General features: G+C 36.0%; 3 protein-coding genes across 7 annotated transcripts in view; 1 reads left to right on the top strand and 2 right to left on the bottom strand.

Annotated features, from left to right (window-relative positions):
- LOC127986448 (calcium/calmodulin-dependent protein kinase type II subunit alpha-like) overlaps positions 1-9,005 on the top strand; it is a 39,434-nt gene extending 30,429 nt beyond the window's left edge. Inside the window, exons 14-19 of one of the 2 annotated variants that reach the window (XM_052588709.1) lie at positions 113-145; positions 465-513; positions 2,483-2,558; positions 3,381-3,475; positions 5,597-5,836; positions 6,996-9,005. In XM_052588709.1, the coding sequence (XP_052444669.1) occupies positions 113-145; positions 465-513; positions 2,483-2,558; positions 3,381-3,475; positions 5,597-5,829 (486 nt within the window). In that variant the 3' untranslated portion in view covers positions 5,830-5,836; positions 6,996-9,005. The remainder of the gene's footprint in view (positions 1-112; positions 146-464; positions 514-2,482; positions 2,559-3,380; positions 3,476-5,596; positions 5,837-6,995) is intronic. The other variant, XM_052588710.1, reaches the window with a different exon arrangement.
- A 580-nt stretch (positions 9,006-9,585) lies between these two features.
- Positions 9,586-14,665, bottom strand: sra1 (steroid receptor RNA activator 1). 2 transcript variants are annotated; one of them, XR_008160878.1, is made up of 6 exons: positions 14,500-14,665; positions 13,464-13,580; positions 12,739-12,953; positions 11,777-11,885; positions 11,190-11,409; positions 9,586-11,104 (listed from the first exon to the last, which is right to left on the bottom strand). XR_008160878.1 is itself a non-coding variant. In XM_052588719.1 (5 exons), the coding sequence occupies exons 1-5, from the start codon at positions 14,522-14,524 to the stop codon at positions 11,246-11,248; spliced, it is 630 nt and encodes a 209-aa protein (XP_052444679.1). In that variant the 5' UTR covers positions 14,525-14,665; the 3' UTR covers positions 9,586-11,245. The 2 variants fall into 2 exon arrangements, 1 of the variants encoding a protein (XP_052444679.1); XM_052588719.1 differs by having other exon boundaries at positions 9,586-11,409.
- A 762-nt stretch (positions 14,666-15,427) lies between these two features.
- LOC127986451 (protein phosphatase 1 regulatory subunit 36) lies at positions 15,428-24,969 on the bottom strand. Of its 3 annotated transcripts, XM_052588713.1 has the most exons (12): positions 24,799-24,969; positions 20,012-22,639; positions 19,375-19,439; positions 19,148-19,240; positions 18,978-19,066; positions 18,813-18,882; positions 18,584-18,682; positions 18,308-18,439; positions 16,909-16,960; positions 16,558-16,766; positions 15,799-16,005; positions 15,428-15,713 (listed from the first exon to the last, which is right to left on the bottom strand). In XM_052588713.1, exons 2-12 carry the CDS (start codon positions 20,033-20,035, stop codon positions 15,449-15,451), a joined length of 1,305 nt encoding a protein of 434 aa, XP_052444673.1. In that variant the 5' UTR covers positions 20,036-22,639; positions 24,799-24,969; the 3' UTR covers positions 15,428-15,448. The 3 variants fall into 3 exon arrangements, with proteins under 3 accessions (XP_052444673.1, XP_052444672.1, XP_052444674.1); XM_052588712.1 differs by having other exon boundaries at positions 19,148-22,639; XM_052588714.1 differs by having other exon boundaries at positions 15,808-16,005; positions 19,148-22,639.
- Positions 24,970-25,743: the final 774 nt, after the last annotated feature.

Below are 25,743 nucleotides of genomic sequence, written 5' to 3'. Positions count from 1 at the left end.
ATGAGTGAGAGTGCTGGGCCAGAGAATTCAGAATCACAGCTGTTCCTCTCATCGCCCTCTTTCCATCTCATAATGTTTGTTTCTGTCTAATCTCTTCTCATTTCTCTTCCAGAAAAGGAAGTCCAGTTCCAGCACCCAGCTGATGGTGAGTGTGAAACAGGCTCTGTCCTGTTGACAATCTGCCACAAACTGGCAACCTTTAAAGACCGCAACCCAACAAAGTGCAAAACGTGGATGCCATGGAGCTGGACTTTCTTTTTTTTCTTCTGTTATTGATGTTACATCACATTTGTAAAGCTGGTGAAGATCTGACTCATTTATTGTTGCAGGACCGAAGCTGCTGACTTGAAATCCTCTGATTTTCACTAATTCTTTCTTTCTTGAAGGCACAGCCGGTCAACTCTGATTATGTTTTATGTGATCTTGGCCAATAAAAATACTGAATCTTAATGTGTCATTTATAGGAATCGTCAGAGAGTACCAGCACCACAATTGAGGATGAGGATACTAGAGGTGAGACTGTCTGTCTGTTGGTCTTTTTCTGGTTTTAGGGACTCAGAGCATTACACATTTCCTCCAGTTTCTGACACACCATAGCAGGAGCTTCCTGTCAACGAGGTTCATTTGCATTAAAGGGACAGTTCAGCCAAAAATGAAAAGTTGCTGTTAATTTACTCACCTTCAGGACATCCAGGATGAACAGAGTAGGTGACTTTTATCTTCAGTAAAACAGTTTTAGCTGAAACTGTGGTCCTTGGTGATTCATAAAATGCAAGTCAACAGCTACCGGTTTTAGAGAATGAAAAAAAAAAAAGCTTATCAAGGAACACAAAATTAATATCTATGGCTCCTGACGATATGTTAAAGGTCCCGTTCTTCTTGATCCCATCTCAAAGTTCAATGCCAAGTGAGATATTTTATTTAACAGAATTTGCCTACATCGAACGACCCGTTTGGACTACATCCCTCTAGCTCCTGCAGTAATGACATCACTAAAACAGTTTTTTGACTAACCTCCGCCCACATGAACACACAAAAAGCGGGCGTGGCCTTGTTGCGCTCCGACGGGGAAGAAGGAAGAGCTGCATTTGTGTTTGTCGCCATTTCGTCGAAACGCTGTTATTTTAATCTCAGAGTCCAATCATCTTTGTTTGGGCTTCCCAGGGACGCTGTACATGGAGATCAATGGTTACAATTTATGTTTAACTCGGTTCCGGAAAATTATAATCCACATGTAAAACTATGTGCAGCACATTTTGCTGAGGACAGCTTTCTCAGTCTCAATCAGTTTAATGCCGGATCCGCAAAAAGATTATTCCTGAAAGATGGAGCAGTTCCCTCTTTGTCTGAAGAAGGCGTTGTTTATGGACCACAACCGGTAAGTGTATTTTATTATTTAAGTTGTAACAGTTTCTGTAACTTATTGCACAAAGGGCAACGCTGTTTAGCTTTGTTAACTAGATCTTAGGGCTGTGCAAAAAAACAAATGCGATTTTCATGCGCATCTCGTCAGTAAAAACGCTCCTGTGACTATAAATACATCTCCTGCACATGCTCCTGCCCACTTGCTTCTCAAAACTACTCCAATCAAGTTTCCAGTAGGGAAGCCTGCGCTCAGCTGCCGTCGAATCACAACACAGGAACCGCTGGCCCAATCAGAACTCGTTACGAATTTCTGAAGGAGGGAAGTCATCAGCCCGTTTTTATGACAGTGAAAACAGCGGTATACAGATAGGTGAATTGTGTGAAAAATACAGTGTTTTTTTACACGCGAAACATGAACACGTTATATTGCACATTGTAAACATAATCAAAGCTTCAAAAAAGCACGAAAAACGAGACCTTTAAAACCTTATGAAAGAACATTAGTGTGAGAAACTGAACAATATTTTATATACATTAATACCTGTAACTCAGAGCTTCAGTCAGATGCTTGGATGGATATCTGGTGGAATACGAATGAATCATTCTTTTGAACCGGTTCTTTTTAGTGAACAGTTCACTAAATCAGACTGAATCCTCCTCTTGCACAGACAGATTGTTTCACTTCATAAGACCTCCATATATTGTCAGGAGCCACAGATATTAATTGTGTCTTGCCTGTATTTGCTTTTTTGACTCTCAAAGTTAATTGCAGTAATCTCCTTTACTGTTCTGCTGAAGAAAAAAAGGCACCTATACAGTATATTGGATGGCCTGAGGGTAAAATAACAGCAAATTTTAATGTTCAAGGTTCAACGTTTAGTAAATTTTTTTATTTTATTTTTTAGCATTTTTGGATTTATTATTGGATTAATTTTTGAATTAAGCACATTATTGTTTATTCTGATGTTACACTTATTTACCATTACTGGTTAAGGAATTATTTTGTCAAACTTCACTAACATTATAAGTCAATTAAACAATTAAAAGCCACAAACAAACAGACACATTTATCATATTCTAAGCCTCTGAAACAACTTCTAAATCGCTATCTTTGCAGTGAGGAAGCAAGAAATCATCAAAGTAACTGAGCAACTCATTGAAGCCATCAGTAATGGAGATTTTGAGAATTACACGTGAGTTTGGGACCGTTCATTTTTCATCCGGTCTTTCACTATCCACATATGAATGTACTGGCAACAGTGATAACATTTTTTTTCTTTATCATCTGTAAAGTCCTGTTCACATCACTATAACTATGATGTTTTACTAACCATTCTCATGAGAATAGCGTCCACACCTCAACGATTAGGATAATGACAGAGTGGAATGAAGTCATTGTAATCATTTAAAGCAGCAGACAATATAACTACAGTGCATGCTTATAATAAACAGAATGTTATTATGTGTTGGCATGAATGCAAATATAGTTAATGTTCTTGGTGTGAATGGGCATTATTTCACCTTTTTTTCTTTAATGTATTTTTTGTGCAATTTATCTTAAATAATTTGGGTTGGATTTAAAGTAAGTCTAAGGCAGAATTCCTGTCCGATATGCATTATGTAAAGTTCACTGTATGACAGCAGCTAAGTTGATCGGGGTAGGTGTGGACATTATTAAAACACAATCTAATAGGAGAAAGTTTCTGGCCATAGCTGTATCCCCGCCACAGAACCTGATCAGGAACAAGTTATCATTCCATATATTCCTCACAGGAAACTTGTACATTCCTGCTTCTCCTCTCAGTCTGAATGCTGGTGTGCCTGGTTCCTGGCTGATTATGAAATAATGTTTTAAGAGCTCCTCAACCAGCTATCATCAAAATAATTCATATTTCCTAGGATCGATAGTCAAATTAAAGTAGGTATATATCACCATCACCATATTCAGAGACCAATAAGATAATGTCAAGGCTGATATATTGTTAATATATTATTATGATATGTTATGTGTGCAGGAAGATGTGTGATCCCAGTGTTACAGCGTTTGAGCCTGAGGCCCTGGGAAACCTGGTGGAGGGGCTGGATTTCCATCGCTTCTACTTTGAAAACTGTAAGATGCCATGTGTACCTGTTTTCTGATTTCTGACAATTAAAAGCAAAATTCCAATTAGCTTCTGCCTAATGCTATTTTACCCCAAGCCTTTTTAATGCTGGTTGAATATTAGTTGCTATGAAATCTAATTTCAGCAACTGGATTAAAAAATAAAACAAGGTAATTGCAACTTTTTTCAGACTTTATTTCCCAGAATTGCGTGTTTACATCTTGCAACTCTGCCCTTATTACTCACAATTATTAGTTTTACTTTATTTCTCAGATTTATGAGTATATATATATATATATATATATATATATATATATATATATATATATATATATATATATATATATATATATATATATATGACAATTCAGATATAAACTCACAATTGTGAGGAAAAACTCTAAATTGTGAGAAAGATTTATTTAAGACCAGGCATGGTTCAAACAGAAAATATGCAAATAGTTGATACTGTCTGATCCAAAATATGTGACGTTTTCTAAGTTGTGAAAGCAGAAAGTGATGTGGTGTTTAATTGTGACATCCAGAAAATGATTTGGGATTCATTTGCTCAAAACAATACAGAAAAATATGAAAGTATCAAATAAAGACTCCTTTCTGCTGCCTGTTCATCTTTTGAATAATTTAAATACTGTAGCCCCATTTGTGCAAAATAATTTTTAAATGCAACTTTTGTTTTAAGGATATATTTATTGTAACTTACAGAAATTAATGATTTATGCACTTTAAAAAAAGTAAAATAAATGATTATAAATACATTTAAAAATCAGCTCAGTTTATATAAAGGAATTTTCCTTTTTGATTTGTCACAGGTGTTTTATTTTTAATTAATTTATACATTGCGTTTTAGCAATGTCGTACCAATCGTATTCAAAGGTAAACTACAGTCACCGACAGATTGTGTGCATTGCATTGTCAGTTTCTATTGGCTGTGTCATTTGTTCTTTAAAAATCTGTTTTGAGAGGTAGCACATGGTAGCACTATCCCAACAAACAAAAATGTATTTTAAGTACAGACCAAAAGTTTGGAAACATTACTATTTATAATGTTTTTGAAAGAAGTTTCTTCTGCTCATCAAGCCTGCATTTATTTCATCAAAAATACAGAAAAAAAACTGTAACATTGTGAAATATTATTACAACTTAAAATAATAGTTTTCTATTTGAATATACTTAAAAATATATATATATATATATATATATATATATTCCTGTGACGCAAAGCTGAATTTTCAGCATCATTACTCCAGCCTTCAGTGTCACATGTAACATCAGTCGATCACATGATCATTTAGAAATCATTCTAATATTCTGATTTATTATGAGTGTTGGAAACTGTTCTGCTGTCTAATATATATGATCAATAAAAGGTTAAAAAGAACTGCATTTATTCAAAATAAAAAAAAAATTATAATAATATATATTCTAATAATATATTTTCTTTACTATCACTTTTTAGCAATTTAACACATCCTTGCTGAATAAAAGTATTGATTTTATTTAAAAAAAAAGAAAGAAGAAAAAATTACAGACCCCAAATTACTGACCAGGAGTTTATATTATTACAAAATATTTATATTTTAAAAACATAACATTTTTTTTTTTTTTTTTTTTTACATTTATTCATCAAAGTATCCTAAAAATGTATCACATGTTCTGAAAAAATATTAAGCAGCAGAACTGTTTCCAACTTTGATAATGAATCATCATATTAGAATGATTTCTAAAGGATCATGTGATAATGATCCTAAAAATTCAGCTTTGCATCACAAAAAATAAATGATAACTTAAAGTATAATACATTTAAAAACAATTATTTTAAATTGTAATAATATTTCACAATATTACATGTTTTCTATATTTTTGATCAAATAAATGCAAGCTTGATGAGCAGAAGAAACTTCTTTCAAAAACATTAAAAATAGTAATGTTTCCAAACTTTTGGTCTACTCTGTACTGTATATGGGTTCTGAAAAAAAAGAAAAGTTTGAACAAAGGTTCTATTAACGTTACTTAAAGAAATGTTGCTCATTAATTTTATTGTGGCACCTCTATAGCAACCTAGAGATATATTTATGAAAAGCTGATTTTTAAATTATATTTTTTAACAGTGTGGTCGAAGAATAGCAAGCCGGTTCACACCACCATCCTGAACCCTCACATCCACCTGATCGGCGAGGACGCCGCCTGCATCGCCTACATTCGTATCACACAGTATCTGGACACCAACGGGATGCCATGCACTGCCCAGTCAGAGGAGACACGGATCTGGCATCGTAAAGACGGCAAGTGGCAGATAGTCCACTTCCATCGCTCAGGCTCCCCGTCTGCCATCACTAAATAAGAGTCAGGTAACCAATCGAAAACTGAATTGTTGTTGTGAATATGATGATTGCAGAGGCAGATTCAACAGTCAATCTTATACTATCTTACATTAAAAAGGTAAACATTAAGACTAGAGCTTTTTGCAATTGTTGGGACCAGTTTTTCTTTTTATATTGTAGTCACTTTTTTCTAAACTCTTCACACAGTGTTGGTTTAACTGTGGATTATTTTGCAAAATCCATTCAGTGACTACATCGGTCCATGTTCGTTGCATTCATTGTTTTTTATATTTTTTATATGGAAAACAGAAACATGAGAAAACGTAAGCTTTTTAGTAAAAAAAAATAATAATTTTTGATGTTTGTGTTTTACACACGGGTAGACATGGATAAATAGCTTGCATTTTTATTTCCATGTGTGGGCGGGAATTAAACTTTCCCCTGATTGGTCAAGCAAAGATCACATGGTGCCATTGTCACGTCTCCTTCAGTTCCACACTACAGAAGTAATACTTTTTCAAATATCTGTACTGTGTCATAGTAAAAATGCTCAAAAATACTGTTTACACCAACTGTGACACAAATAGAAAAATCCAATGAATAGGTTATTTGAACAGATTCACAAAAAAATTAATAAGCAGATTAAAAATAAACAAATCAGATTTTTAGGCCTGCTTTTCTATTTGTAATACACATTAACAATGCATGAGTAATGTAAAAGTGTGCCAGAGTTCCTGCCGAATAAACAGGTTGATATTTAAAGAATAAAAAATAAATAAAAATAAAATAAAAACAGAACTTACAAGAAACGACATTTGTAACACTAAAATCCCTATACATGTTTTAAGGAAACCACAATGCCTTTTAATATCTTTTCATTCTGGTGGGAGTCTATTCCAGTCATCTAAAGGCAGAAGATAACTTCAGGAAACGTGTTTGATAACAGTCATCATATATTGAATATCTGGTGAAGACTAAATAATATCTGTGAACACGCTGGACAATCCCAGTCCTGGACATCCTGCAGATTTCCATTTTAAATCAAACACACTGTAAAAATTTCAGGATTTCTTGAAGCTTAACCCCTCCAGGACTGGAATTTTCTAACATGCTCATAAAAACATTCCTCTTTAGACCTGCTCTGTATCATCTTGCACACTAACCTTACTTTCTTTTTCCATCCTAGTTGAAAATCCCCGAGTTGCAGGATCACCGTCTTGAGGATGTACAAGCTCCCAGCTTCTCATCTCATTCCTTGAACTTCATTGGCCCTCTGCTTCACGGTGTCATCACATTCACATTAGCATTTATTCTCATTGCTCTGAACACTTCTAACTGATAAACTATGATGCTGTTGCAACCCCGCCGCGTGGTATCAATGTTTTGAAATCTTGATTATGTATACAAGATTAGCCACCATGTTTTCGACCATAAGTGCTACATTTGCAGATATTTGACACACATGAGATATTTGGGAAGGCGACTACATTCCAAAAGAGATCCTGTTTCCTAAAAATGACACGGACATCTAGTTTCTTTTTTTATCCATTACTAGTCTATTAATCTCTTTATTCACCTGTAATAAACTCGAATGTAATCTGATTGTTTATATATCTGAAACAAAGTAGAAGTGCTAGGTAAGATATCAACACAGCTTGTTCTCCACTGCCCGATTTCCAGACGATCGCCATTGGACATTTTCTACCGAGTTTAGCGAAGCACATTGAACAGCAGTGAATTTCAGTATACATTTAGCCCTTGAAATCAAAGCTGCATCTATGGCACAAAACACACACACACACACACACACAATCTAATGAACCCACATGATCCGCACTGCAAGAACAGATGGATCAAGGGAGCTGAGCAACCCACTCAACAAACTGTTGCTTAAAGTTAAAGTGGATGCTGATGGAGGCAGTGGAAGAGTTAAATGCATGTGAAAGCATCTTTCTTTCTGTCGTACAGGGTTTGAGATCCGGGTCTGGTGTGGTGTGCTCAGAGCACTTTGATAAAGTTCTTCCAGTAGAGCTGGTGTATTTGTTCTTCCTTTTGTATTTAGGATTCAGGGATTTGTTCTTTTTATCGCAAAAGGAAGTCTCTTGAAAGCTCTGTTTGATGCTTGTGCTTAACTTCTATTCAAACTCAATGGAAGCGTGTTGCTGGAGAGAGAGCGTTCAATACTCCGTGTTGACGTGTTTATCTACTGATGTCTTTTTAAGATGCTCTGTTTGCTTGATCAGTCTCACTGCGACGGTCAACCAATGCACATTCATATTAACGCGAACAATCAAAGTTATTTAAAAACGAGAAAGCGGACATTGCTGCTAACTCTATATAGTGATGCTCAAAAAGATTTGATATTGTATTCAGACTATTGCTGGTGAATATCTGTTATCTGCAGAGTGACTGCTATTCAGATCGATCTCTTGTCTTATCTAAACATTTGTAAGGTATATTAAAATGTGTTTTGCAACAGATTAATAATGCGTGTTCAGATTTAGGCTACTAAACAAGTTACATTTCTATTAGTAAAACTGTATAAGCTTAGTCAGATTTGTCAAATATATTGCTTCTTGTTTTATTTTGTAAAGCAAGAATGTTAACGTGATGATTGTATGCACGTTTTTTTTTTTGTTGTTCGATTCATTTTATCAAACTTTTTGCCTTGGCTGTATAAAAGCTGCTCGTCGTCTGGTTGAATCGTGTGATCATTGCCGTCAACAGACAACCAACTGTAAACTTTACCATTCTTTTTCTGGCTCTATTTCAACACTTTCAGGCTACTTGTGGCACATTTGACAAAGATCCGCTCTTAATATTGAATTTCTATTCAATCGTCATTACAGAAATCCAAAGTTTTCCTCATTATTGACCTCTTTAGAAATACATTTAGACTTGAAAGAAATAAAATGCATGGAAACCTTTTCTATGTCTTCTAGTAATGTGGTTCATTGTAAACGGCTACTGAAAGAGAGTTGCTTTGTGGCCTGTTTTTGTCTTCTTTATCGTTTCAGCACAGTTTATGAAAGGCCTAACAGCATATTTTGATAGTTTTTGACGTATGTGTTTTATTGAGGCATGCTGTTTTTATTGTCAAAAAGTGGGTGGGTACGATATCGTTTTCTGAGTAAAATGTACTTTTTGCAGTTTGGCTCTAATGCAACCGGGCTTATAAATAAAAGTGCTTTACGAAGTCTTGTAGTTGTCATTGTGTACTACTCTGTTGGTGACCAGTTTTAAGAAGTGCATGTTATTATTGAAGTCAATGGGAAATGGGGTTTTGCTAGTAATTTTCAAAACTTTGAACCAATTGCTTCACAAAACGATCAACTTTTTGGTATTCTTAATGCCACATGCTGGTGAGGCAATGAAAAGTAAGCTCAAACGTGCATAAAAACACTTTTTACAACAGGCAATTGTTTTGTTGTGTAAATCTATTCATTGCAATTAAATAAGTACTCTCTGGGACTGTTGAGAGGTAGTCGAAAATGACCAATCTCGAAATGAATGTACTACATTTTAGTTTAATAATGTCTTTTAATTAATATTTTATATTTTAGGAATAGTTATAATGCATGCATTATCTTTTAATCACTTTTTGAGCATTGACCCAAGAATGAAACTTCCCAATTTTAATTCTTGCATGCTTTTCAGTACAGACTTAAGTTTGGTCTCTTTTTAAAGAAGCCACTTCACAGATGATTGCTCAAATAAAATAAAAATACCAAAAATAAATAAAGGATAATAAATATGAAGAATGCACTAAAATACTATTCAATTTTAAATGTTTTAATGTTAAACATATTTTCCAAAACATGTTTTAGTCTAAAATCACGTGACAATCAAATCCAAAATTTAAGTTAGCTGTGTTCCAAATTTAGGGTTGATATCATGAAAAGTTAGCTTTCAGTAAGATTTTGTTTGGGTGTAGAACACAATATTTCCACTAGATGAAATGTGTTTCCTGTTGTTGAAAAACATTCTTATGAATAAATGAATAAACATGCAGTATACAATGATGTGGGGTGCCTAATATTTTCAAAAGACTGTAACACCTGTAACACAAATCATCATTTATAGGTTTAAGGTGCGTGTCTGAGGAGACAAGAAAACGCTGTTTCCAAACCAAGTATAGGTCTCTGCAGAAAAGTAATGGGAGTAACGAGATCAGGGTGTTTTTAGACCGTGAAACCTGATTGGCTGATGTCATAGTGACAGTAGGTTAAGGGGTGGGGCTATATCTCCAGTCCATTGCCTACTGCCCTGGAATGTAGCATGCATTGTCTCATATTGGTGCATACTGTCCGTATAATGCTCAATGTGTTGCAAAATGTACCCAATTATGCTCAAGCCCCAATAATTTTCTGCAAATTGCTACATTTCATCTTCTTTTCCCCCCTGGACTGAAGTCTGACACCCTATGGAACCCAATGAAATGAAGCACATCTGCCTAAACTTATACCATAATTAATTTGGACCGTCTTAAATTTGATAGTAGTAGTCAGATTGAGATCTATGTGACAAACCTCCTCTTTCCTAAGTGCTATGGGTTCTTTGGTGTCTCAAGGAAGACAAGTGTTAGGAACTTTGCTTATCTTAATAACTTGGTCTAAAATCACTTTTTAATAGAACTGTATTAGTGTTATTTACATATATGGTCACACTTTATTTTAGGGTCCAATTCTCACTATTAACTAACCATTAACTATGACTTTTGCCTCAATTAACTCCTTATTTGCTGCTTATTAATAGTTTATAAGGTAGTTGTTAAGTTTATGGTATTGGATAGGATTATGGATGTTATGCATTATATGTACTTTATAAGCAATAATAAACAGCCAATATGTTAATAATACACATGCTAATAAGCAACTAGTTATTAGTGTGAATTGGACCCTATACTAAAGTGTTACCATATATACCAATAATTACAATTTTTAATTGTGGTGGCTTAAATGTTATTACACATGTCAGGAATGCATTAACATCAAAAATGCTTTTACCTTTGTTGTTTTGAGCTATGGATAATGTGATACTGGCTACAACAGTTAGATTTTTTTTTGCCTATTTTATTGCACATCACAATGGAAAGCTTTTTCAAGATAACATGCCAGGACAGCCAATTAGATAATACCAGATAATATATATATATATAATCTGTGCAACTGGCTAAAATAATTCATAATCACCCCTTTTAAAAGCAGAATTTTTATATACAGTAGTAACACTTCATACCTACATTATTTTCAATTGTTGTTGAATAATAAATGAAGACTTTTGCCCAGCACCAATCTAGAAAAAAAGTAATATTAGATGATGTAGATGGGAATGAGCACATTTTTAAAGAAGGATAATACACAAGTGGAACTCCAATCACTTTGGCAGCTTCTATAATGCAGCGTGGGTTTCGAAAGGAAAGGACATCGCAGATCCTCATGAGCCTGGATCAGTGCAGGTGTTTTGTTCTGGGTTCAGGCTCCGAGCTTCAGCGATGAGACGCTTGACTCCAACCATCCACTGACTGACTTCAGCAACGTGGTCCACCATCAGGCATCTGTGGATCTCATCCGCTGCATCCCAGTTTTTTCTATTCAGGTCTGAAACAAAGCACATCTGGCTTATTTTTCTCCCCCCATTGGCCTAAGTATCTGGATTATAGGTAATAATGTAGTAAATCATGTTCAATTTCTTGCACAGACAGATTGTTTCGCTTCATAAGACCACAAAAAATATCATCAGGAGCCATGTGTGTCGTTTTTTAATTTTTGTGCCTGATCATTTTCACACTCAGTTTAAAGGGGCTTTTCCTCTTGCCGAACCTCAAGATGGCAAACGCTGTGACTTTCACACTTAGTGGCAACACTTATATTCTGCTCTGATGTATAGTAGTGACACACAATCTCCTTTAGACAGAACCAGTGCGTGTGAAAGTGAACAACACTCTGAAGACTGAAAACGACTCACCTTGGGACAATCTATGCATCCTACGTTTAACCAAAGGAGAAAGTTTTCCACTTTTCCACATGTCCTCGAAAAGCTTCAGACGTCTTTCCACATCATCACAAATCTGTTTCTGAAAAACCATGACACACAAAGGTGACAACAGGAACATATATGTCCATTTCTCCACTCTGACAAGTCAAAATCAATAGAATGGCAAGAAAAAAAAAGCTCTAATAACTATTTTTTTATAAGGTTTGGCCAATTAGAAGGTGTGAGAATTATTTGCATGTTTTTTTATGTTATGCTGTTGAGTCCATTATCTCTATTTAGTGTTGGATATTATCTATTACAGTTTTTGTTGATGTTTTGATTTACATTAAAAAAAATTGTTTTCTGCTTTTGTTAAATATAGTTCAAATCTTATAAAATCTGTTGTGTGATTTTATTTATTTTTGAGTTGTTGTTTTAAGAATAAAAAAGGAAATTACACTTTAACTCGCAGTTCTGACTCTATTTCTCAAAACTGCGAGTTTATATCTTACAATTCTGTGAAAAAAAAGTCTGAATTGTGAGATTCAAGATTGAAGGCGCAATAAACTTTTAAAAAAAATTTTTTAATCCAGTTTTGGAAACAGTCTTCCATAGTTTTTAAATAAATCTTATTTTATATAAAAAAAAATTTCCAGTACATTAACTTAAATTAAATGAAAGTGAAAAATGTTGCATTGTCAACTAGTTTTTTTTGTTTGTTTGTTTTATTTTACTTTAATTAACATTTATTTTAATTTAAAATTAAACATTTTTTAAGGTTTCAGGTTTAGTTAAATTATAATAACCCTGGTTCCATTTATTCGCAGTAAAATCCTAAAATGGGTAGTTTCCTCCTTATTTTGAAACTATGCTAAACCATTAATCATTCCTGCTTGTTTCCCACTGGCTGAATCTTACAGGCTCTTGAACTTTATTTTCAACACTGACCTTACCTTTACAGTATGTCTGCATGCGTTCAGCGCTCCATAAAGTGGTTCTTGCACATCCTCAAAGGACGGCTCTGTCTCCAGCTCTGCCTCCATCTGTCCGTCGGAGGGAGTTTTGGGACAGACGGAGGGCGGGGTGCTGCTGTCCATCGGAGGAGGGTTCATTCCCCGGGGCGGCGTTGGCATCGCCACTGCTGGGGATGGCATCTCTGATCCAGAGCCTAGAGCGGGAAAATAAACCATTTACAATTCATTTTGTGTTCATATCAATTTGTGTTAAAGTGCTGTTACGTCACAGATGCATTACACAAAAATGTTATATTTTTTTGCATGATTTAATATTTAATATGCATTTTCTTTACAGATGCTAAAAAAAAATCTAATTCAAAATACACCCATAAGGAGGAGGTCAGATTATATGCTCCGATTTCTCCAGAGCTTAAATGGTCATACGCTTGAACATTTCAGAAGAGAAATTTCCTAGGATGTCAATTATACAATAACAACACTTAGTAAAGCAGGGGGAATTTAAAACCTGGTGGTTCTGCAATACAAATGAATAGAGGTAATCTTAAAAAAAAAAAAAAACCTTTATGATGATTTAGATTAATTTCTCAATCAATTCAAAGGCTTTGAAAATACGTTCCATACAGTTTGCCAAAAATGCATGTACTGTAAATAGCTGAATCAAGATAGATGTTGATAAGATTGAACAGTGGGAAGAGCTTGACCTGTGAACTGTGGTGCGTGAACCCTCTTATTGAGAACATTTCGCTTTGGTCCCCCTGAATCCTTCTGCAAGCCGTATGAAAACTGCGGCGGGTCGTTCCACCCGTGCTCCTGATTACCTGTGCAGAAAACAACATGAATGTGCGCGGATCTGTGTGTAAAGTATCTAGCCATCTACGTTTTCTAAAGGTGTGCAAGGTGATTATAAGGGGTTACATTCATTGGCTATTTCTCTTCATTTTTCACATAAAGACAAAGCCAAGGCCCAAACACCGTGATCGCAAAGGTTTGACTGTAGACAACAGAGTGAAAATGTGATACTGGTCCTAAGCACATTTATGCTTCCAACTGGTAAGTTATGTGTGTAAAATCACAACTTTTTTTCTTTCACATTACAATGAGAGCAAGACTAATGTATCATGTGAATTACATTACTATATAGAATGTATATAGAATTATCGATTAAGCTAAAAAATCATTAGGATAAGATCATGTTCTATGAATATATTTGGTTAATTTCCTACTGTGAATATATATATAATAATATGCATTGCTGGTGACTTAATTTGGACAACTCTAAAGGCGATTGTTTTATTTATTTTATTTTGTTTGCACCCTCAGATTCCAGATTTTCAAATAGTCGTTTCTCAGCCAGATATTGCCCTTACATCACTGTAAAATCAATCAAAAGTGTATTTCAGGGTTAAGAAAATAAACTTCCAATTTTACATTAGCCTACATTCAGGCAAAAGGCAAACACGGATGAAATTGTCTACTAGAAGTCAAAATGATTTAATTTAGATATATTTTAAATTAGCGTTAGCTGCCACGTCTCAGAGCATGAGCTGTCAGACACTGATGGTCAGTTAGTCTTGGGTTTATTATTGTTCTGTCGTCGTTTAAATGTCTTGAAAACTTCCGAATGAATGAAACCGACGAGCCATGAGCTTCAGCAGCTGTTTACTCACACGAGAATCACACGGAAGATTTACATGACACGTTTTATAAACCAGTGATATTATATCTATTAACTCTTACCTGGTTTTACAAATCTATCGCTCATCGCAGACTAGACTCAAACATCAACTCTGAGGAAAAGTCTCTTCGTTCTGCTAGCTCTTCTTCTTCTTCTTCTTCTTCGGATTTTAACAGCAGCTCGCATCCGTGATGCAGCGCTACTGCCACCTACTGGAGCTCGTTAACTCCTACACAAACAGCGTGTCACATTCGCACTATTAATGCTGTTTTTATTAGGCAAAGTTCAGCGTTTTGCTGCCTTGTTTACCCACAGCATTTCAGTATGTTCTTTACTCCATGTCCTGTTATTCCTATGCTTCCCATTTCTTTCCTCATGTCATCTCTCCATTTCATCTTTTTTCTTATTCTGGGCACGACTGTCTCCTCTTTCCTGATAGAGTGCCATAAACAGTGCCATAGACAATAAGATTAACTGAACTCGTTTCCAAATCCTTAGCCATGCAACCATTTTTTTCTAATACAATCTTATTCCCTTTCATAAAAGTGTTTTACACAAGGTAAATATATAAATAAATAAAAAATCTAATATCAAAATCAGAGTGTGGTTGTGTGTGTTTGTTAAGAAATTTGTGCATGTGTGAATGGTAGTTTAAAAACAATTGACACTGCATAATATATATATATCATAGATTTATCCAAGACTGTAATAATCCCTAATAAACTAATATTTAAATGGTTAATGTCAGTGAAAGTGGAAAAACATAATATGTATTTTTGATTATATATATATACTTCTGGTGCACTTTTTTTAATTCTGACACATAAATCTAAAGAGGCTTGAACTGAATAACAATATTGAAAAGTGCCATCTAGTGGCCGTATTGTTATTTCTCATTATTAAATATGATTGCAGCTAACAACCCTCGTGGCATGTAAAGCACCGCGTACAATAACCAGTACAACACAAAAGAAACTATAAAACACAAGGCAGTTTCCAGCGTTTTCAGGTTTATTCTGTGTCTGAGGACACCGCTTCAGTGGTGGCTCTGCAGACTAAGTCAGCTCGGCTGGAGCGCATGCGTTTGTCTGCAGCTGTGGTGAGCGATCTTTGGCCAGTGACGGAGGTCTTGATGAGTACGCGTGGGTCAGCGCTCACCACTTTGCTGTTACTACCCTCGTCTTCCTCGTTCTCAGTCTCCTCTTCACTCGGGCTTTCCTGAGGCTTCAGTGTCTCGGGGCTGAACTGGCTCAAAGGCCTTCCAAGGATTCCAAAGCTAAAGCCAAAGCAAAGTAGATACAATCAGACACCGGAGACGAAACCATCACATGCTATTCAACCATCGCATGATCAAGTATTACCTCAGAGACCTCAGCTGCTCTTTAAGCTGCTCTTTGAGCTCCTCCATCACCGCCTCTGAATCACTGTCTTCAGTCGAGGGCACTTGAGGACCTCTGGAGCGCTCAAACAGGTGAGGGGCCTTTTCTTGTGGAGTCGGCAGCAGAGACACCATCAGCGGGGAACGCTGGGTTATGATTTTGTTCAGGGGTGGAAGACGGTTTGACTTCCTGGGTTAAATGTCAGGAGACAGAGAGAGAAGACTAAATCTTATCTTAAAGTTGCTAGCACACAAAAGTCGAACATGTTGCATCAAATTATTTGCACCACTTCACAAAGGCATGACAGAACCTCTAAAATCTCTTCATTATTGTATGCATACATAACATAAGGTGCATTTTTCAAATAAATTAAGAGTTACTTTTATTGTATTTATTATTAATAATATAAAAAAGAATTTCTACACATAATTCAATATTTTACAAAATTAAAACAATACAATTAAAAATGTAATATTTGCAAAAAATCTGAAATTATAAATGAGGACTAACATTTTAAATATCATATTGTTTAATAAAAATTAAATATTTTAATTACACAACTCAATATTCTAAATATAATATTATTTAATAGTAAAATATTTATATTTATCAATCAAAATAATATGAAATCATTTGCATTATTCATAATAATTTATTTTAATTAGATAAACATTATTAGACTGCATTATAATGTCACCCAGTTTTCCTGTGTATGTCAGACTATGCCACTTCCTTCCTCACCAGGTATTCAGTGATGTTTGTCGGGAGTTCAGAAACTTAGACGGACTCTTCTGGGAACTCTCCTGGTCTTTCCATTCATTTTTGGATTCATTCGGTGCAGGGTTAAACACGTTTGAGCCAAACAAGCGTCCGATCTCCATCCGAATGCCCTTTAGGCCCCGCCTCTCAAAGGTCACCCATGCAGCATAGCTGTAAAATCTGAGGAGACACTGAGGAAGAGCAAACACACACTAATGGATTCATGGGAAAGATACTCTTAGGACTGAGATTGATATTGAAATACATGATATTCAAAGATCTCTATTTAACTTTCGCATCTTCATGAATCACAAATGGTGTCCGTGCACAAACCTCATTTAGTTGCATGTCACGGTCAATGGATGCGTTTAAGGACATCCTGATTCTGTTGACATAAATCACGCATGCTCTCATCCATCACATCGGTCATTAAAGGAATATTTCACCCAAAAATGAAAACCTCACCCTCAGGTCAAAGCTGTAGTTGACTTTTTTTTAATTAAATCAAACAGTAAAGAATATTTAGATTTTAAGCGGCTGTTTTCAAGAATAAATAAAAAAGGAACACAAAATGAATACCCCTGGCTCTTGGTGATATATTGAGGCCTAATGAAGTAAAAATGATCATTGTGTGCAAGAAACTGAACATTATTGTATCACCTGTAATCCAGAGCCTCAGGCAAAAGTGATAAAGCTAAATGAATATGGGTCTATGGATGCTTTTCCGCATGGCGCTCAGTGTGGAAAGGCCTTTAGATGTGTAAAACATCCATGTTTCACATTCACGATTTCACATCATTTTTTGGTGCTTTAATTGAAACAGTTAATTGAAAAAAGCCTTTCCGAAAGAACCAGTTTGTGTAAAATAACATAATTTCCCTGTTCCCTGAAGCCCTGGATTACAGGTAACAATGTTGTAAATAATCTTCAATTTCTTGCACAGGCCGATTGTTTAGCTTCATAAGACTTTAAAGGTACAATAGGAGATCTTGGAAATGGAAAAGGCTAACATTAGCCTGATAGCACTGATAGCGAACATCACAACCTCCCTGCGATCACCATCCAAAGCCACGCCCCCTGAACGCAGTCATGCTCACAGACCAGAATACAAGAGACAACATTACTATAATAGGCTACATCAGCGGTTCCCAGTTCAAGTCCATTTTTTTCCAAAGTGGAGTAAACGCCTGCTTGCTCAGGGAGTAGAGAGCAATGAACACGGTGTAGGGATCATATCGATTGGAACACAGTTCATTCACATAGCTCGCGTTGGTCATCTAAATGGAAAGCCAATTAAAACTCTCAGACCGAGCGTTTTGATTGGACGTACATGTCTTGGTCCTATGCCTTCCACAGAATATATAAATACAGATAAATACATTTAGACCACTCAACTTAATGATTGCTATCGGGATGTGAAGAGACTTTCAACTAGTGTAACAAAAACTTTTCTGAAGATAATCACATATTGCACCTTTAATATATATCATTACGGGTTTTACATTTGTGTTCCTTGATATGTGTTCCTTTTTTTATTCAGAAACTGCAACCGATAGCTTTCATTTTCAGTTTCAGCTCAAAAACTTCTGTTCTACTGAAGACAGAGATCACCTACATCTAGAATGGCCTGGGGGTAAATAAAAACAGTGCATTTTTGGATGAACACTCCTTTTAGGACAGCAAAAACACACATATTTTATATGGCAGATATGCTATCAGAAAATGTTCAGACCTGTCAGAAATCTGGTGCTGATGAGGGAGCAGCTTCAGCTGCAGACTGAAGTAACAGACGGCAAACTGCCTTTGTGCCAGCTCCAGTTTAGCATTCATCTGCATCTCAGAGTCACTGAGTAATGATGGCCCGCTGGGAAAGCAAACGTCACAGACGAATGAGATTAAAAAGAGCTGTGACAGGTTGCTGAATAGTTTTCAGTAATTAAGCACTGTTCCTTTAATAAGCTCATGCTTTTTCACAAGGCTTCCAACCCAGCTCCAAATCCAAACTCACGCTATGACAAACGTCGGTTTCTCCTCCAGAGCTTTCTTCTCAAAGTAGCAAGAAAAGTAGAGCAGGAGTTTGGCGAGAAGCTCATCCAGCTCTTTGCTCCTGTGAATATTTTGGACAAAAATACTTGGAATCAATCAGCTGCGCTAATATAACTACAACTAAAGGAGTAATAAATGATGTATAAACATGTAAAAGCCATCCTCAAACAGTACTAAAACAAAAAACTCACTTTAGCAGGGACAGAAAACGTGGAGGAATGGGAAACCTGTCGTTCTTGTGTAGCAAACAGACTGCTGCCACTGTAACACATTAAATGTACATTAAATTTATGAGGAAAAGACCATTTTTAATGGCTCATGTTGTTTTCATTATATAGAAAAGTGCATGGACCTACATTTAACATCCTGAATTGTGACGCATTCCATTAGTGAGCGTTTTAATGAGGTCTTGAAGGCTTCCAGTTGAGCGGGACGCACCGTATTCCTTTGAGAAATACATCAGAGTAAATCAACTGCTCAGAAAAAGACCTCGTGCATAATGACCATCTCGAACAAGACAGAGTACGTTTGCCACTTCTCCAGAGGCTTCCTGGACTGCTCTTGGGATTTAGACGTATTTGTTTTCTTCTTCTCTTTCACCTCTTCTTTGGCTTCGAAACTGCAAACAAAAGAAAACTGAAGTAGTGATTGATAAAAATGGGGGGAAAAAAGGCGAAACCAAACCAAACGCTGACAGACTGTTAAAAACATCATAGCAAAACACTAGTTAATAAGACCATGGTCAGTTTTTACCGTATGAACTCCAGGGTTTTTGTTTCATCGTTCCAGTCCCAGCGTCCAGAGGAAGGCATTGTTATCTGTTATGCAATAATTGGTACAACGTTAATTTTCTCTCTTGACCATATTAGACTATGGTCTCCTTTTAACATTTAACATTTTAACAATAACAAAAAGAATGTTTTACTTTAATAAGCTGATTTTTTTTAGAGTGAGGGATTTGTCTGTCCTTATTACTGTTACAAATATTACATATTAAATGTTCATAATATACAGTATAACTTTACATAATTATTAGGTTCTGTATTTTACACTAATGAGACCAAACAAATACATCCAAACATACTGTACATATCTTGCTAAAACTAATTTAGCAAATAATTACATTTATTTTCTCTAATAATATGTTAAATGATCGTCATGTACATGCTAAACTCATAACTAAATGTTACACATGATCCATAAGCGCACATCTCCGTGATCTTTCATCTACAATTAAGTTAAACACATCAAATAAAGTTAATCAAACCGGGAAAAACAGTAATTAGCGTGCAAACGGCTGCTTATTCTAACACACACTCGGTCTGTTCATATTCATATCGCTGAAATAGTTTACTAGAGCAGTGCTGAATACATAAGTATGAGTTCCTACCGGTTCAGAAGGCGATTTTGCCATAACTCACTCAAAATAGATTCACCGTAAACTTGTCCCGTAAACTCCGGAACTGGAGGCATCTGCGGTATCCTAGCGACAACCGGTGACTGACGGCAGACGGGACTACGTGTGACGTTTCTGCGGCAAGCCACGCCCACCACGCACAAATACTTATTGCTATGAACCCTATGAACCCGACGCGTTTGCGAAGCTGTCACTAAACTGGAAAATTTAGGTAACATATCTGAAATCTTATCAGATATTACAGTGTGTGTGTGTGTGTGTGTGTGTGTGTGTGTGCGTGTGTGTGTGTGTGTGTGCGTGCGTGCTACAATGCCACAAAAGTGACATCAAGATATTTGTTTTTAAAGTTACGTTTAACCTTAGGGTTTTATTTAATTTTAGAGTCAGAAAAATATAGTAATAATGTGACACTTTTGGCATGAACATATTTTTTGGTTATGCAGGTTGAGGTGCTTCTGCACTGAAAAAAGTTACAATAAGTATGCATATTACAAGTCTCTAGGTCATTTAATCTTAGTATTGACCTAATGGTGGAAATGAAGGGTTTTTCATTTTCCTGTTTTGTGCCGCTCAACAGTCTATACTCGGGTCTTTCCATAAGATGATTATAAGACCATAATGATTAGCCTGTTTTTCACCTCCTATTTATATCAAACAGAAACAGTTTTTCCACTTGTTTTCTTAATCACTGAGGTGTATTTGATGTACAATATGAGAAGAAATATACTCAGATTTTTTATTCTTCATGAGTCTACCAAAATTGTTGCTGCATCTACAAAGCCAGGAAAAAGAATAAAAATCACAAAGGAGGAATACACGTTTGCAAACATTTAAGTTATAAAGTGTTAGCTGCCATAGTAAAAAAAAAAATGTAGAGTAAAAAACTAAACGATCTGCTACAAAAGAATCACAAAATGATATACAGTAGCATTATTTTACAAAGTCATCATTATAAAGACAGAATGCATAGGAGTATAAAGAAATTTTGCTCATCTTGTTAGCTCTAAGTCTAATTACAGGCGTTTTGAATTTCAGGTTTATATGTTAGGCCAAACTGCTCCATCAGCTGCCTCTGAAGCTCTGGATGCAGGTCTTCATTGTTCAGCTGAAAAGAAGAAGCTTTTACTTCCTACGTAAATACAACAATTATGTCGTGTAGCTGTTCATATGCATTGACAAGGCATTGCTCTATGGTTGTATACGATGCTGTGGGAAGATAATTTTGAGTCGTCTTTAGTAAAATTGTGTATGTACTGTCAGTGTAAACACACCACTCACAGTACTTGTACTAAACAAAATTAAATTGAATAGTGCATAACAATGCCCATTGGGACACACCTATACAAAATGTTCGCATTTTACTTCATTCTTTTACACCTTGACAGCCAGTCAAAACAAAAGTCCGGCCCATTTGTGATGCTCTCTGCCGTGTTAGCATAAACACAACCCTGAGTGAGGAGCAGCAGTCTGCCATTACTGTTTTCTTGCTGTATAACATTAGCTGCTTGGAGATATACACTGCCAACGCTAAAGAGGCATTACAAGTGTTGTGTTTTGGGATGTACCAAGGAACATAGGAGTCTCCATAGACTATTGCCGAAGCTTGAGCTCTTGAAGCTTCGCCCTCTTCTTGCATTTAAAGGGACAAGCACAAAAAAGGTAGCCATATTAAAGGGGTCATGTGACGTTGCTAAAAAGAGCATTATTTTGTGTGTTTGTATTTGCTGACCAGATCGACTCAGCGGAGAGGAGTTTAGTTTTATCACTGGTGCGGGAAGCTCTGCTCAGACACACAGAAGAGCAGAGAAACTCAAGAAAAGTGAAAAAGCATGCATGCATATATGGGGTGCATAGATAAACAATGAAACGGATTGACTGATTCATGAAGTCAATGATTCTTGAAGCCAAACAGAGGTGTCATCAGTAGCTTGTTTATTGACATTTCTTCATGCAACAGGTTAGATGAAACATAAAACACAACAATACAAAAAAAAAAAAAAAAAAAAAATCATTCCAGAATGCAGGACTTTCAAGTGTGAGGTTATATACGAGAGAGTAACACAAAACAACAACTTCATTTCATTTATTAATTTCTTTTTTTACCTATTATTGAGTGACTTTGTTAGTACAAGTATAATATGCCCTTGAAATGCTTCATATGGTCGTTTTGCCCATGCATTTATTTGCCCTGTCTCTTAGCCGAATCCTGCAGTGTGGTAGCAATGCGAGACACTTGCAGCAGCAACGCCTGGTGGTTCTCCACGAGGAGGCTCTGAAGACGAGCCAAGCTCTGGAGATGAAGAAGCTGCTGCTCGCCTTGGTCGCTCGTGGCCCGCAGGACCTTCAGGATCTCGGCCTGAACGCTGGCCACCTCCTTGTTTTCTTGCACCATCTGATTTAGGATCTTCACCATTTCGCCGTACCAGCCCCTGCTCTCCTGTTCTTCCTGGATTAGCTGGGCGAGCGAATGCTTGAGCTCATCCAGTCCACAGCATGGTGAAGACGGTGACACCTCGGGGGTTTTCTTGCTGGTGTCAGGGGCTGAGCCCTTATCCAAATGACTCATTGTCATATCATATGGGCTGTTAAGTTCTTCGTTTGCTAAAGGGAGCACACATATAGCAGGCTTCAAAATTTCCCCTTAAACAAGTTATACGAATGCATGTTAGGGTTCCTCAAAACCAAACACGGATAGCCACTGCCACCTGAGTTTAACTCCAGTACTGTCATCACCTGAGGGACATAATCAGGAAAGAGTAGGTAAGTTTGATCATGATTTGAGCCAAACTCTGAAAGCAGTGGCCCTCCAGGACGGGATTTGAGGAGCCCTGAATTTTATGAAATGATATGGTAGTGGACATTAAATACTTTTGGGAACACATTTTTGTTCGGTGGTGTGACATTGTAAAAAGCAAAAAGCATCATTAGCTAACTATGCTTGTTAGTTAAATTGAACTCTATTGGAAACGACGGAACTTGCAACCACAGTTCCTTTTGAGAAACGAACCCCTGAACAGCATTTTACATGTCTTTTGTTAGTTTGTTTGTTTGCATGAGTTTTTATGACCTCATATTTAAGAAGCAGTTCATCCAAAAATTCCATTCAAGGTATCAATGAGTTTGTCTCTTAATGAGGACAAAAATAATGTAGATGGAGAAATGTAGCATTGCATAACTTGCTCACCAATGGATCCTCTGCAGTGAATGGGTGCCGTCAGAATCAGAATCCAAACAGCTGATAAAAACCTCACCCATTCACTGCAGAGGAGCAAGTGATGATGATTGAGACAGCTTAACATAGCTAATTTTCTGCTCCACATATGGAGGAACGTTCTGTGGTTTTGGAATAACATGATGATGAAATATTTTTTTATATATTTTGGTGAACGATCTCTTTTAGAAGATATCAGGGACTGCAATGTATGCATACAGGCATACACTTTTTATTAGAGTCTTGACATTTATGGATATTATGCATCAACAACATATACTAATAGTGTGTACATCACTAAAAGTGTAAGGTATGGATGGGGTTTGTGCAAAATGTAAGGCCGTTTCCAGCATGAAGTGTGAAAAAGCAGATATTGCGAGAGCTTATATGAAGAGAGTCTTGTCATTTTTTTGAAGAAGGGGCCCAAACAGTATTTTTAACTTTAGAAAGGGGAAACGAGAGAAAGGCTTTATTTGAAGTGGGGAAATGTCTGAAACATTGTAGAAGCAGCCCCTTTGACTGCATGGGTCCCTCAGGAAACACATTGCACAGCCACATCCCAGGGGTCTGTTTCCCATTCCCACTTTCACTTCTGCTTTGTGTCGTACAGGACACACCATAGCTAGACAGGACTGGTACAAAGTCAGCCATCAACGCCACAAATATAACACACCTGTCTGAAAAACCTTTGATTTCCCATGCATACCGTTGGGTTTGTGCTCTTATACATGACGTGGTGCAACAGTTAATTAATGCACTGGATTATTGTTGCAGAATAAACCTTTGAAGACTACTTGACATGTACTTGCTAAATTATTTATAGTCAGTTGAATGTGTGTTAGGGAACCATCAAACTAAAGTTTACTACAAGATTTCAAATCAAGAGAATGTCTATTGCTGTGAGAAGGAGGTTAGTAAATTAGAATCCAAATTTAAATTAGATTTAAAATTTTAAAACCTTTTTATGGACATTTGATTTAAATAATTCAATTGAAAAGACAATGTTGATCCTTCCCAAAAAAAATGTCACTTTAGGTGGCTTTTATGTACTTGAATGGAAAATAAGTACAATGTAAAAACATGTATTTACACAATAAGTGCATTGCATTAAATTAATAATTCCAATGTAAGTACATAGAAGGCTATCTAATATAAAGTGGGACCAAAAAACAAAGAAAACTGAAGTGCTTGGAATTATTGAAACAATAATAGATGTATATATAAAACTACCACATATATAGAATCAATTCTGTTAGTTATATGAGAGAGATATTTGACTTGAGTTAAGTCGATTAATAAATAAATAAACAATGGTACAAGGCACATATAAAAAATATAAAAGTTACAAATATTTTTTTTGGGCCTTTCACAACTAGACATAAAAAATATATTCCCTGTAGGCAAATGCTTTTTGGCAGTTAAGTGTATCTGAGTGATTCCTTGGCTATGATTTGATTTCTTGATGAATATGCAACACGCAGTTGGGAACAGAAGGACTAATAGTACACATCTATATAAAAAAATAGCATAGAGGAAAGAAAGGACTTACCTTCGGCCATACAGGGCAGAACAGCAATGAAGAGAGCGATACAGAGCATCCTTCTGTTCATCTTTGTGACTTATGGCCGGTAAAAACTGGTCTGCTAATCTGAAACACTAAAGGACAACTGGCTTAGGTGTGATGACACCATTTACTAAAACCTCATGCATTTTAACTTCCTCTCCAGACTTCTGAACCTTGTGCCCACTGAGAGAGCAATGTCGCTTTTCTAAATTATTTCTTTCCACATGTCGGATGGTAGATCGATTTCAATGAAGAATTATTTGCATTTTTTAAAATTAGCTTTCACATTTTATGTAATTAAATAAATTCCCCAAATATTTCATCTTTGCTGTCATAAAAAAATAATGCAAATATTGTAACTGTTTTCAAAACAATGGCAGAAGGAAAAAGGATAAAAGAGTAAAGAGATAGATTATGGGTCTAAATCATTCTGCAAGCAACTACCAGTATACCAGTTTCTTCAACACAAACCTCTCTTGTATTTTACTAATGCAAGAAATTAAGGAAATTGGTGTCCAGTCAGATTTTTCAAATGCACAGAATTTGAGATCTGAGGCTTTTCTCATATCAAAAGTTACAAAACACAAAGCATATTGTGATTTATTAGATGGGTGATGCGCTTAAGGTCTGTTCATTAAAGGGATGATTCACTTAAAATGTAAAATCCTGTCATTAATTACTCACCCTCATGTTTTCCAAACAGTAAGACCTCGTTTCATCTTCAGAACACAAATTACGATATTATTGATGAAATCCAAGAGCTCTCTGACCCTCTATAGACAGCAAGGGTACTACCACAGTCCAGGCACAGAAAAGTGTTTTTAAAGTAAAATTTGACAGAATTGTGTTTTTCCCTGGTTGTTGTTTAGGTACGTTAAACCACGTTAAGCTGTTTCCTTATAGTGGACTTTCTTTTGGGGGGTAAACGCT

This window comes from Carassius gibelio, chromosome B21 (assembly GCF_023724105.1).
Source record: "Carassius gibelio isolate Cgi1373 ecotype wild population from Czech Republic chromosome B21, carGib1.2-hapl.c, whole genome shotgun sequence".
NCBI lineage: Eukaryota > Metazoa > Chordata > Actinopteri > Cypriniformes > Cyprinidae > Carassius > Carassius gibelio.
Note: the sequence above shows the minus strand (reverse complement) of the source record. Positions and strands in the feature narration are given on the sequence as shown.

Excerpts from the sequence above, each read along its gene's own strand:
- sra1 (XM_052588719.1), bottom strand. The coding sequence starts at position 14,524 with ATGAGCGATAGATTTGTAAAACCAG. Across the intron at positions 12,954-13,463 it reads TCACGCACCACAGTTCACAG|GCTCTGGATCAGAGATGCCA; the intron begins GTCAAGCTCTTC and ends TTCCCGCTCTAG. Across the intron at positions 11,886-12,738 it reads CATGCAGACATACTGTAAAG|AAACAGATTTGTGATGATGT; the intron begins GTAAGGTCAGTG and ends ATGGTTTTTCAG.
- LOC127986451 (XM_052588712.1), bottom strand. The coding sequence starts at position 19,335 with ATGATGTTTTTAACAGTCTGTCAGCGTTTGGTTTGGTTTCGCCTTTTT. Across the intron at positions 18,883-18,977 it reads CACAATTCAGGATGTTAAAT|TGGCAGCAGTCTGTTTGCTA; the intron begins GTAGGTCCATGC and ends AATGTGTTACAG. Across the intron at positions 16,961-18,307 it reads CAGCACCAGATTTCTGACAG|AATCAGGATGTCCTTAAACG; the intron begins GTCTGAACATTT and ends TTATGTCAACAG.